Here is a 13,853-nt window from a genome sequence, read left to right on the forward strand (position 1 = left end):
TTTCTGCACATTGCATTTCCTTGAAGTTCTCATTTTCTGGAAATTCACATTTCTATTTGGTACATAATTATATTTAATTAAGTATAATTAGGAGTACTTAAATATATATTTCAAGTTAATGATTTATCGTTTGAAAATAAAATCTATGAAAAGGGCGTATTTAAGAAATTATTGTTTCGATGGGCAAGCGAAAGTAAGGTATGCAATTTAATAGCATTTTTAATTACATGGGCATTATAAAACTAATGCCAAATTTAGGAAACATTGGACAAGCTTTTTCGAAATATAGTTTATTACTATATATTTATTATGAATATAGGAATATGAAGGTACTATCTACCTTAATTCCTGGACATTTTTTAAAAAAATCGGATCAATGAGAGCAGGTGTTTTGTCCCTGACATGGATTTGAACCAATTTTTTTTTTTTTTTTTTTTTTAGTCATTATTAAAAAGCTTCCCTATCTTCTTTAATGAGGAAACAAAAGTATTGTTATGAATCATCTTTCTCATTTTTAATCTAAACGATACCCACTGATTTTTAAAATAAGTTTTCAACATCACACAATATAGTTATTTTCTTTGGTGTGAGCCTGTTGGGTGTTGAAGGACAAACAGAGCTCTCCTCTAAGGGTCTTTGATCTGCAAAAGAAGGTTAATAGCCAGACAAGAACTCCCCCACAGTGGGTAACTGGGTCGATCAATGGTGGCCCCGTTTCCTGTGTCAGTGAATAGTCTGCAAGCCTTTCTGGGCCCATAATACTAAACAAAAAGGATACTATGTGTAGCTGCTAGGAATCTGTTGATGGACTGATTATTTTCGGCTTAGTGTAATTAATATATTAAGTGAGATATTTTTGATTAAAAAAATGTACATATTCCCCATAACAGCAATTTTCAAAACTCTGGTGTTGTTTGCGCATAACACAATGTTCACTCACCTCCCCTCCCCTCCCTACTCACATCCCAAAGTTTGGTGTAAATTAGTGGACTCGTATTGAAGTTATCACTATTTTTGTAGTTTTCGAAATAAAAATCTAAAGACCAAGGAAGACGAAAATAATGAATTTTTTTAAAAATTTTCTATTGCAATAAAAATCCGTATTTTAAGGTTTCTCGAGGTGTTAATAATAAATATAAATTTTACATTTTAAAAAGTACAACTGTTGCGGCCAACATATTTTCTAATAATAATCGTTTATATAAGACATAGTTGCTATTATGTAAAAAAAAAAAAAGAAAATCTACTCTCGGTTGTTAATATTTGTACACCAGATGTAAAGATGACACCTTGTTTGTTTATACACCGGCTTGACTGTCTCTTCTCAAAACAGTCAAGCCATCTACATCACTTCTCACCACGGCGGGCGGACTACAACCGAAGTTGGCTCATCCTCCATGAGGATCAGCCGAAAGAGGGTAATTTTTCGAAACTATCTCCACGAGGATATAAACAACCGATCCACAGATGGGGCCCAATCCATCACCCACGATGATATAGAGCATTTGTTTTCTTCGTTAAACCTTAATTTTAATTATTGCAATAGTTTGGTTAGGTTTTTTTTTTCTAGTTTAAATGTTTGTAATTTTGTATATTTTATTTTCAAATGCTTTCAATTTATTATTTTCAATTATTTAAAATACAACAATATTAAAATTCGACAGTTCATTTCTATGCAACATGGGGGACATGGATGGGGACCATCTTTTGGCGTGTGTTGGTCTAGAAGATGTTAAGCAGGATGCGGACCAACTAAGAGATAGAGTAAAATTGTATTGGGCTGCGAGAGGGAAAATGGCGTAATAGCCTACTTCCTATGGCGTAGGGAAAAAAAAAAAAAAAGTTATTTTCTTTTATTTTTATTACTCTTCACGGTTGGGCTATCAAAGGTTCCTTTTGAAACCCTACCCGCCGTAACACATTAGTTTAACTAACGATACCGAAAGCTGTCATGCAATCGAGAAACGTCGGGCGGTCTCGGCTTTTCCCGTTCGCATCAGATGTATGTATGTTATTCCTTTTTTATCCTTCAGTCATTCATAAATTCTGTAATAATTTTTATTTAAACATTGTTTGTCATTGCTAACAATGAGAACTGGTGATTTGTTTTTAATTTACAAAATGAAAGCTACTTTAGAGAAAGATTTTTTTGAAAATTTGGCATTCGTGACCTTTAGACTTTTTCAATAAGGATAGGACTTGCCTTATAATAAAGAACACTCCATTGCTCATTGATTCACTGAGTTAAATCAAAATCGTTTTGAAGAAAACCGAAAAAAATTGAAAATCTATTCCATAAAGTGCCACTTTAGGACGAACAATTTTATCGAAAACGTTGATGTCACATTCCAGGTAAAAACCCGCCTTTACTTAATTTCAGTTTCTTTCGACTTTTCGTTTTTTGAGCTAGGTCGGTCTCACACGCACGCCATTTTGAACTAGATTATTTTGATTCAGGAGACTTCAAAACGAGTATTTCTCGTTGAAATCTCGAATTAGAAATTTTGCACGATCGCAATATTTTCCCCATATAGACAGTGGAAGTAAAAAGAAAAAGAGCCTGTCATTTTCAAGTGGAAGAAGTTGGCTTAGCTAATTCAGATTTTTTAATAGTGATTGGTAAAATGATTCCAAGAATTTTCAGTAATAAATTGTATTTTATTGTTTTGTTTTTTAAGGTAGAGGGTAGAAACAGGAGGTTTTTATGAGATCGTTCCAGTCACCTCTTATCTTTCGCAACCCTGTATCAAATTAAATTGATATCTACTTAAAATATTTGTCTGTTGAAAGGAATGCTTTTTACACACAGTTCTCCTTCTACATACAGGATGTATCAGGATTGTTGTACCATAGGCCAGGAGGTAATTGTAGATTAGACTTCAATAGCAACAAAAAAGTTCCTCTAGTGTATGATCCGACTCTTCTCTGAACAACGGCAAATTTAAGTTTTGAGATTTTCAAAGCAACTTACGTTTTTTTGTCGAAAGGAATGAATAACTGAAAGAATTATTTAAGTAAGATAATTCCAACTTAGTAAACGAGCCTAAATTTTTTTCAATAACTAGTAGAATTGGCCTCGTTGATGAATCCAGGAATTTTCTGAGGGAGTTGACAGGGCTCACCTGTGCACTAGGTTAATTCCATATACCTAATCGAAAAAATACAGCTTATCTAAATAACTCAATCTTTGAATTGATATTCTACATATATTCGAAAATTACGATCTTGTAAATGTAGTTTTAATAATATAGATTTTGAAATACAATTTCCTTTTTAATTAAGGGCATAATAATCAAGGTGCCTATCACACTATATGTTGTAGGAAAAAGTTTTCAAGAAAAAATTTATTTTTAAACTTCCAGTGAGGAAGGGATTCGACGCCAACTGGATTCCCTGGTGATTTTCCTTCGTTAAAATCATTTAAAAGGAACTTTCAAAGCGGCTAAATAAATCTAAATTCTTTTTTTTTTTAAATCATACCTTATTTGCGATTTTATTTATTTGTTTTTTCATAAGCCTCCTACTGGACTATGGGTTCCACACTTTTAGATAAACTTCTTAATTTAATAAGCTTTAAGTTCATGTTAATTAAGTTGTAGTCTGGAACAGAATAAGCCGTCATATGCCTCCTGTTTTGAGAAACAATTATCTGGTGAACAATATTTTTTTAAGAATTACTGTTTTAGAAAAAATATTTACAAACTACTAAGATATATTTAATTTAATATGTAAAGTGAAAAAAAAAATAATCTGAGTTTAATTAAATGAAAGTCTTTTTTTAAAAAATAATAAAATTTACAAGGTGTAACGATAACACAAATTTCCTAAAACTGCTTATTTTGGTGGTAGGAAATATATATATCATTACCATTATATTTAAAAATTAAAATTTATTATCGTCACCAAAAATATTATGATTTTTTATCAAATTTTACATTTCAATTAGTTAATTTAATTATTTTCAAAGGAAAATTTCAATAAATACATTTTATGATTGACTTTAAGCAATGTAGAAATGTTGTTAACTTTGTGCAATGGTAATGATTGCGGACATTTTCAACTTCAATGTTTTTGCGAAATCGGATTTCTTGGAATTTTGCCGCCCCTAGCAAATGGCCGTCAGAAATGGAGACCCCGTGCTCCTTTCCCCCTTACGCTCTCTTCTGATTTTTTTTATCTTTGTTGAAAAGCGCCATGCGGTAAAATCTTGACCCTACCCATAGGTTCAACATTCTCGGAATACTATCATGACATCAACAACGTCACTTGACGTTTATGGACTAATATCTTGGAAATATATATTAAACTTATCATTTACAACTACAAATGAATACTCTTGTAACCTGAATGATCCATCAACTTGAGACTTAATGCTTAAGGTAGTTAGTCTCATAAGAATAAGTGATGGGGATCGTTTACAGGATGCTCAGTACTCTATTGAAACCGCCTTTTTCAAGACTGAATTTTGAGAATTTCTAAAATAAACTTGGTTGGTCTTAGTTTAGTCCTCATAAATGAAGTTTTGGTTGTCTAGTCATTTCATTTTGAGAATCCTTCATTGGAAATACCCCTTTTCATTAGAAATTCCATGGCTAAGTGCAATGAGGATGAACTGGAATTGTTACGAAGTTGACTTCATTACCAAAAAACATAACTTATCACAACTGATACCCTCCAAGTTTCATTTTTAAATTCACAAAGCTCAAAGAAGCTTTTTTCTTTTTTTCGATAGCCTTTAATACCATGCATATTGCATTGCATATAATACACAGGAGTTTTCCTCTTTATAAATGATGAGTCCATCATTAGCTGATCCAACCAGGGGTGTGCCCACATGGGCATATGCAGGATTTCGCAAAGGGGGAGCAGACCTCAGCCCATTACACATGCATATATATATATACATTCATATAAACAGTCCATTCTGGAATGTTGGGTAAATGACAGATATGTAATTCCACATCATTCCAAGAAACACCCCACCATTTTATTTCTACTTCATAAAATTCAATCATTACTTTAAAAATGTTTATTACTTATTATCACAACAAATTATTGTAAATAAAACTTGAAAAACGAGCATAAACTTAATAATTGAAGATAAATAGAGAAATATAAGAGGTGGTGAAGAGGTTTGCTATGATAGTATCTGCCTTCTGGGATTGCTGGCAAAAATATTAGGCACCTCTTTTACGATGGTTGCCCTCTTTGATTTATTTTCAACAAACATTAAAATTATTTTAGAGATTATTAAAATTCCTACCAATATAACTTTAAGAAGGATAATTTTGTGCTGAAAGAAGATCAGAACCAGAAGGAAGTATAAAACTCTTCGTCACCAAGTAGACCAACTTTGGCACCAAATTTGAAGAATGACCCATATTCAAGATTCCATTTGAAGTGCCTGGAAAATAATTATGATTAACGATATAAGATTTTAAAACTATGTAAAATTTTCAATTTTGAAGATTATGGAATGCATTTTACAGTCTTTCATTATATTTTAATGACTATAAATGTGAGTACTAAAAAGGTGTTGTGAGCATACTCACTTATTTTGCCATGTGTGTTGCATTAAAGTTAAAGAAAAATAGAGATAGATGGAACCATCAATGTAGGCATACAAATTTTTCCTCTGGCATTTTTTATGTTGGCCATGATAAATATCTGAACCAATTGATATTGTACATCCTGTACAGTAAAAATAATTTTTTTTAAATATTTAAGAATTATGTAATGTTTAATTGTAAAACGAATGAAAAAGTTTGCTGTGACAAATTTACATTTGATTGAAGAAAGATGATAATGATGGGCAATATTCCACTTAATAAATAATAATAAAAAAAATATAATATTGAAAATTATTGAAGAAGAAATTAATAAAATAAAAATATTTTCTTTTACCTGAAATGTAAAATGTGTGTTGGGATTCAAAAAAAGAAGAATTATAAATTCCAAAAAATATAACAATATACAGGAGCTACTATCCTCCATTCATACATCCTAATTGTAATCACTTTCTTGATTTATTTACTCATTTAAAACCCAGAAAAATCTCAGATTAAAATTGAATAACATTTAATTTTTATAATGATATGATTTATGAATCCCTCCTTTCTCTATTAAGTTACCATTCGGTCACTGATTCTATGTATACCTCAAGACATAAGGTATAATGTGAATTATTTTTTGAATAGGTGCTGCACCAACTTCATTCACTGATAAGGTTTTTGAGATATCAAAGGAACTCACTGAATATTCGATCGTTCCAGATTTGAACATTAAACTAAATCGCATTGGTGAATTTTTCTATAAGGTCTGTAAATATTTAATATAAATAAGTGTAAACAATAAATCTTAATTAATGTAGTTCATATAGATATTGTCTATTCATTGTCATTGTTGAATTGAACTAGAATGGTAAATATAAATAGTCTGTGTTTATCTTAGTTCTAACATAAAAATAGTAGAACAAAAAATATTTCTTTTATCTTATTCATATATAAGAAGTCTTAGGGATATCAAACTAAACATTGAAAAGAAATAAATAAATCTCCTTATGTAACAATTAATAAAATAACCTTTAGGCAGATATTCAATAGGTTTCTTATAATATTATATTAATCTAAATTAACACCCACATTCAGAAATGTGTGAATTATAAAAAAAAAAAAAAAAAATATTATTTTTATTCAATTTCCATTATTAAAGCTTCTCAATTTTTTGTTCCTTAATACAAATGTTATTGTTTTGTGTCTTTAAAGAGGAATAATTATATTCATCAAAGTTCCATTAAAAGTTTTTAGTAGCAGTATATAATTGGTTGTTTAATTTAGATCCTGCAGAGGTGCTGCCCTAACAGTAATTGTCCTCATTTTACAAATTTATTTAAAATTTTAGTCTTTTCTCAATAAAAAAAGTTATTGTAAACTACAATAACATGAGATTTCATTAATTGTGTTCACTAAATAATTAATTAGAAAATATTGAAATATTTCATAGATGAATTTTTGGAAATGTAGATTAGATTCTCAATCAAAAATACCACAAGATTATTGAAGTGTGCTCCTACTGCTAGATATTGCCTCAATTACTAAACTAGAAATAACATATTGCCAATGTTAGGAAGTTTCACTATAAAATTCTTTTAATTTATCTTATTGGTATTGTACTGCCAAAGTTCTACATTAATAAAAGTGTGTCATAATGTAAAAAAAGGGTGAGAATTTCTAGTTGTATAATATAGAGCCTTAAATCACTCTTTTACTTGTATTGTAATTCACTTAAATAAATTATACTGGCAATACAGGATTAATTTTTTTTTCATTCTTGGTTTTCAGATAGGAAATGAAGATTTTGTTTTGCAAGTCATAGATCCAGTCAAATCTTATGTTGACCTTATGAAGGAAATTTTTGATTTCCCTAAACTCAAAAACCTTTTATCAGATCCAAAAGAGCCCTTTAAAATTGTCATTGACTGTATGAATGCAGGTGAAGTATTTACTAAATATTCATATTTTTTTTATTTTCCAAAATCATTTCTAAATTATTATTAATTTTTTTTCTTGTTCACATTGTATTTAATTCTACAATAATTGCATTTTATTTTATTTATTTATTTATTTTTTAAAATTATCTTCTCTTTTTCATTTAGTAAGAACAGTTAAATTCTTAGAAAATGTATAACTTTAATTTAAGACAATATATGGAGTATTAAAATTTAAAAAAAAATATATGTATATATAACTAAAAACAGAAAAAAAGTATATTATCTTAGCAGTATGAATAGTATGATACTTTCTTAAACAACATATATGTGGTTTTGCCAGGAGATACTTGAAAAATATTTAGATAAAATAAAAAATATTTTTAAATTTAAAAAAGTCTTCTGATTTGTAAATTCCGTTTGGAGATTTTGCTATGCTGCTTTATATATTTGTTCCTAAAAAGTCCACTCAAATACTTCATGAGGAGTAGATTTCTTCATTTTTCATTTTTTGTTTATTACTAGCTGGGTGTTTTGATTTAGTTTTGTAGATCAAAATTTAATCATAATTTGAAAGAAATGAATTATTCAATGAAATAATAAATTATTTAAAATAAACAGGATTTTTAAAATGTATTGCATTTGAAATAAGAATAATCTCTAAACATATTCCTATTTTATTGGGTTGACCACTGATGTATAATATTTTTAGCTGATAACTTTGTAAAACAATTTCCAGATTTTTTTGGTTTATTTTTCATTCAATATTATGCAAAATATTCAAACCGAAAAACGATGAATTAACGGGAGAATTTAGAAGATTACACAATGCTGAATTAAGGGACCTACACCTGGTAAATATAATTCAAGTTATAGCATTGTAGCATATAAAATGGGCGTGTAAGGTTGTAGGGCTTAGTAACGAGTGGATCTCTAAAATGTTAATAATCACTGAACCAACGGATAAACGTCTGAGGGGTATACCAAAATGTAGATGGGAGGATTGCTTTAAAACTGATTCAGTTGAAATGGATTTTGAGGGGCATCACAGGAAGGTTGTATGCAGAAAGCGTTTCGTGTTATCGGCATCGAACCTTCGGGTTTGTTAAGCCTTCATTATTATTATTTTTCTTTCAAACTTAAAAGTAAAAATAAATGATATTTAATAATAAAATATTTTTAACAAAGTATTAAATTGCAGTAACTGGACCATATGCTAAAGAAATATTCGAAAATGAATTATGTGCTGAAGAAAAAAGTGTGATAAATGCTGTACCATTGGGAGACTTTGGAGGAGGTCATCCAGATCCAAACCTTGAGTATGCCAAAGATTTAGTGGATACTATGAAAGAAGGAAAACATGATTTTGGTGCAGCCTTTGATGGAGATGGGGTTTGATTTATTTTTTTCACTCCACGTAGTATTAATAATACTTTTTTTTTTTTTTTAGATAGACCTAAAGAATTTGAAATGATAATATACCCCATACAAGATATTTTTAAATTTTAATTTTTATGAAATATGCTCATGGTGTGATTCTTTGAAGTAAAGTCTAATTGGCTCTACCACCTCAGTCTTGTGAGACCTGTATTCGATTTTTACTCTCAGGTTCTTCAGAGGATCACTTGCAACATCACTTTGGTCTTCCACCTAGTCTTGTATTAAAAAGGAACTCTGTCAATAATCACTTTGGTATTTACCCATCGACCATTCTGACAACATGCCTGGCCCTTTTACCCTTTTTCTCCAGCATGAAATTAGCTATTCTGATTTCCAGCCTCCAGCACAACTATACTTTAAAAGAGATCATAGATCTCTTAGTTGGATCATCTACACCAGGTGGTGTAGGTTGTCATAACAGCAAAATATCTGACAGAGAATATTTTGATTACCTGCAGTTCCTGTACACTACTCTCTGACAGTCCAATTTTCTGATTCATACAATATTGTTGCTTGGATAAGTGTTTTGATTTTCTCAATAGCATGTTGAATCTAAGATAACTTACTAGGGCCCATTGTGATGTTTTTTTTTTCCTGGATCTGGTATTTCTCCAGAAATACCCATGTAATTTGTTTTCTTTTCACTAATATGAAATATAATTTTATTCTGGGAGAAAAGTCTACAGTGGGAATAATACATGGTTCACACTTTATGATTAATTAATATGGTGTCCTCACTTTCTTGCCACATCAACAGGTGCTACAGGTGCTTCAGTAACTACATCAAATAAGTTGTCTATTACGTCAATATTATTGTCATATATCTGAAGGTGGAAGAAGTTATTCTTGTCTATAAGGCTGAATCTCTTTAGCCTATTTTGATGCTGTATTAAAAAAGAGGTAGGATAAAGCATTCCTCTGTTTTAATCCATTATATGAGGTAAATTTAGCAGACATTTGTTCATCTCACATTCCTCATAAATCTATACCAGTACCAACATTTATCAACTCCTCATAAATCTTTTTTCAGTTTTTCACTTTTTTAATGAAATAGGTCCTGCTTGCAGAACCACAGAAATAGCAGAAAAGTGATTTTTAATGACATATGACTGAAACTTTTTATTTATACTAATAAATACTTTAAGTACATGGAAAAGTCAACTTTAAAATTAAAATTATGATAGAAAAAGTCATTACCTATAACATATATGTTTAATAAATTAAGTAATATTTGTGCTACTATTAATATTGGAAGAAGATAGTTAACCGTATGAAGTAGATTGTAGGAAGATAGACCGGGTGGTGGTCAAAATAGTAGAAGAAAACTATTTATTATTATCCAATGTTTTAGATGATAAATGACAACTTGTTGTCATCTTTGTTTCAATCTGACAGCCCTGCAAAGTGGGGGGAAACATGGTTAACAATACATAGTTTTCTTCTACTATTTTGAAATCTTTATTAACCACCACCCGGACTATCTTCTTACAAGTGTTATTTTAAGTTAATTAATAAAGAAATGAAACTAAAATGCTCTGAACTATTATGTTTCAACAGGATCGGAACATGATATTAGGAAAGGAAGCTTTTTTTGTTACACCTAGTGACTCTCTGGCAGTTTTAGCTGACCACATTGGAATCATTCCATATTTTCAAAAGAATAAAGTGACAGGATTTGGAAGAAGTATGCCAACGGCTGCTGCCATAGACAAGTAATCTCTTAATGGTTATTGAATATTCTATTTTATTTAGAGCCTTCACCATTTACCCTTGTGACCAGTAATTGTACACTCAAAGTCTCATGGAGTCCTCAGGACTCCAAAATTAAATTCTATATTAATAATGTTGAAAAAAAAAATTTATTTAAATTTTTAATTCTGTAATTTTTTTACAACACTAACCATCCATTCTAGTCTAAAGAGATCTTTGCAAATATTCTAGTCTGTATTATTAACACCAAACAGTGATTATCCTTGTTTTTTTCTGTATGCTCTACAAATGTGATGCTAATTAGGTTTAACTGACAACTTCTTCTAAAACAAATCCCAAAAATTTCTATTTTATGCTTGAAGTTTCTAGAATATTAACTTGGATGTCATCAATTATTTAATCCTTTAATATAAAAAAATCACTGTCATAAGAATATCATTTGTTGAATAATTGATAAAAAAAAATTAAAATACTTTATTATTTTTTATGATTATTGATAAAGAGTCCATTAATACAAATATTGACACCTGAATGAGTAATTAATTGTTTTTTGAACTTATTTATACAGGGTAGCAGAAGCTCTAAACATTCCATTTTATGAGACTCCAACAGGCTGGAAGTTCTTTTGTAATCTTTTGGATCAAAATAAAATTGCTCTCTGTGGTGAAGAAAGTTTTGGGTAAAGTAATAAAAAATCTCTAAATATATTATTAAACTCCACTTTAATAAGCAGTAAACTTACTTCATACATTTTTTATAAGTTTTAAATTAAAACTAAACAAAAAAAATTGATCTTTCGCAGTTTTTTGTATGATTCCTTGTTTAGTGTAAACAAATGTTTACTTGAAAAAATTAAAGTCATCCGCCAGGTCGGATTCGAACCGGTGCGATGCAGTTCCCAGGCTGCAAAGACCTATGTCTCAACTCCCTGAGCTACAGATGGCCCTGCCTGCTGGGACTAATCAAACATCATGACCTGAGGAAATTCTTAATCAACAGATAGCGGGCTAACTCATTACACACATCTGAACTCCAATCATTACACCCTCAACACACAAATAAATTCCAACTTGGATAGGATAACTACAACCATAGTTACGACTATAACTGCATACAAACATTCCATACAGGGCATCATTCTAGCCTACTTCTTCAAGAAAGAGAGCACCGCGAAGTTTCCAGTTTGTTTCCGAGCCTATATTGTTCTAGAATTTCTGCAGGAATATCAAAGAAGATAAATATCACTGAGGGTGTGTTTTAAGGATATACACTAAAAACCATGTTGTTAAATCCCTTCTGATCAGGCATCAAGGCATACCTCTGTAATCAAGACCTGACAGGTGTACCTATGTAGTATAGAGTGAACTTTCTGTTCCTACTGTTGGAGAGCAGTGGTTCTTTGGCACCTCACCAGAAACATAATATTTTAATTGTAAGTATTACGAGGACTGTCCAGAAGTAACAGACGTTTTGGCCTATTGTACAATCGTGGGTGGGGGTAGAACCGCCATCTTGGTGTCTGAACGTTCCTACATTCAGTACGCATCCAGCTGTTGTAGCATGAGGACTGTGTGTTCCTGACTTCTGACTTTGCTCTCTGTGAGTCATCAAAATGTGCCCTGCAATAGAAAATCCTGTCACTTGTAAAGTGCGGTGATTCGGTTTTTGTTGGCTCGAAACAACAGCCCAATTGAAATTTATCATTAGCTTTGTGATGTTTATGGGCAGGGGATAATGAGTGAAAGCCAAGTGAGGCAATAGTACATTGATTTTAAAAATGGCCGAATCAGTGTTCACGACGAGTACTGCAGTGGTCGGCCTTGCCTTGTGACTGATAATCTGAAATGCAAATCAATGACAGAACTGTCGGAACATTTTCCCTAAATTTCAGTTTGGTGCATCAAATTGTGGTGGAGAAGCTTGGTTACCACAAATTTTGTGTTCGTTGGGTTCCAAAAATTCTAACAGAAGACCATAAGGAACAAAGACTGGCTGCACCCCCTGATCTTTCTTCAAGGATACAGTACAAAAGGTAATGCAGTTCTGGATCGTATCACAACCGGGGATGAGACTTGGTTGAAGCATGTGAACTGTGAAACAAAACAGCAGTCGATGGAATGGGCACACATACGTTCTCCCAAGAAACCACGAAAGTGTTTGCAAACACTGTCTGCAAGAAAGGTCATGGGTACTGTGTTTTGGGACTCCAAGGTGCTTCTCGTTGATTTTCTGGGGCGTGGAGCAACAATCAACTCAGAAAGGTATTGTGAAACACTAAGAAAGTTACAACCTCCCCCCCATACAAAATAAGCACTGGTGAAACTTAGCACCAGGGTGTTGTTTTTTCATGACATTGCACATCCACACATGGCCAATTGTACCTGGGCACTCTTGGATGGTTTTGGAGGGAAGGTGTTTGACCATCCACCATACAGTCCGGATTTGGCACCGAGTGATTACCACCACCTCTTTCCAGCGAAGAAAAAATGGGTCGGTAAACAACGCTTTGATATTGATGCCGAAATGCATGTCGGTGTAAACCAGTGGTTGAAATCGCAGATGGTAGATTTCTACCGAGAGGGTATTGAAAAACTTGTGCCTCAGTATGATAAATGTCTCAATTTGAATGACGATTATGTAGAAAAATAACTTTAGAGTGTACCTTTCAAATGTATATAATGAACTTTGAGTTTTTCAATTTATGAATTGTTTATTTCAAAACATCTTTTACTTTCTGGAGAGTAAAATCATCCCTCATATAACGAATAATGATATATAAAAATAATGATAATATCAGAAAAAAATTTGAAAGAAATTTCAAATTGATATTGAAGGAAACCTATCATGATACACTTGGTTCCAGAACTATTAGCCATGAACTTCATTTCTTTAATGCATTTTATGTCTTTACTATGGTTAAAGATGATAGTTGACTCTGTGAAAATGAAAATTTGTTTGCTTTCACTGTGACAATGTGAATGTTTAATAAATAAACTTAAATTATATATGTCCATCATTTCTATACAATTTAATTAAATATTATGTACTTAAATAGTATATCATTTTAGTACAATTACTATATATTATGTATTAAATGCTTCTGTTAATTAGATATGTGAGAGTGAGAAGCCAAAGTGAAACTAAAAGTGAAAATGCAATTTAAAGTTAATATATGTTGTAATATGCTCTTTTTGAGTAAATAATATATTTTTGATGT

The 13,853-nt window shown here is 31.1% G+C and overlaps 1 protein-coding gene across 2 annotated transcripts in view; it reads left to right on the plus strand.

Moving 5' to 3' along the window:
- Pgm1 (phosphoglucose mutase 1) overlaps positions 1–13,853 on the plus strand; it is an 80,272-nt gene that overhangs the window by 55,886 nt on the left and 10,533 nt on the right. For both annotated transcript variants that reach the window (XM_067045643.1, XM_067045642.1), the window contains exons 4-8: positions 6,198–6,316; positions 7,341–7,491; positions 8,688–8,878; positions 10,484–10,638; positions 11,205–11,315. In XM_067045643.1, the coding sequence (XP_066901744.1) occupies positions 6,198–6,316; positions 7,341–7,491; positions 8,688–8,878; positions 10,484–10,638; positions 11,205–11,315 (727 nt within the window). The remainder of the gene's footprint in view (positions 1–6,197; positions 6,317–7,340; positions 7,492–8,687; positions 8,879–10,483; positions 10,639–11,204; positions 11,316–13,853) is intronic.

The sequence above is a fragment of the Halyomorpha halys genome, unplaced genomic scaffold, assembly GCF_000696795.3.
Source record: "Halyomorpha halys isolate HHAL.00 unplaced genomic scaffold, Hhal_1.1 Scaffold1882.1, whole genome shotgun sequence".
NCBI classification, from domain to species: Eukaryota; Metazoa; Arthropoda; class Insecta; order Hemiptera; family Pentatomidae; genus Halyomorpha; species Halyomorpha halys.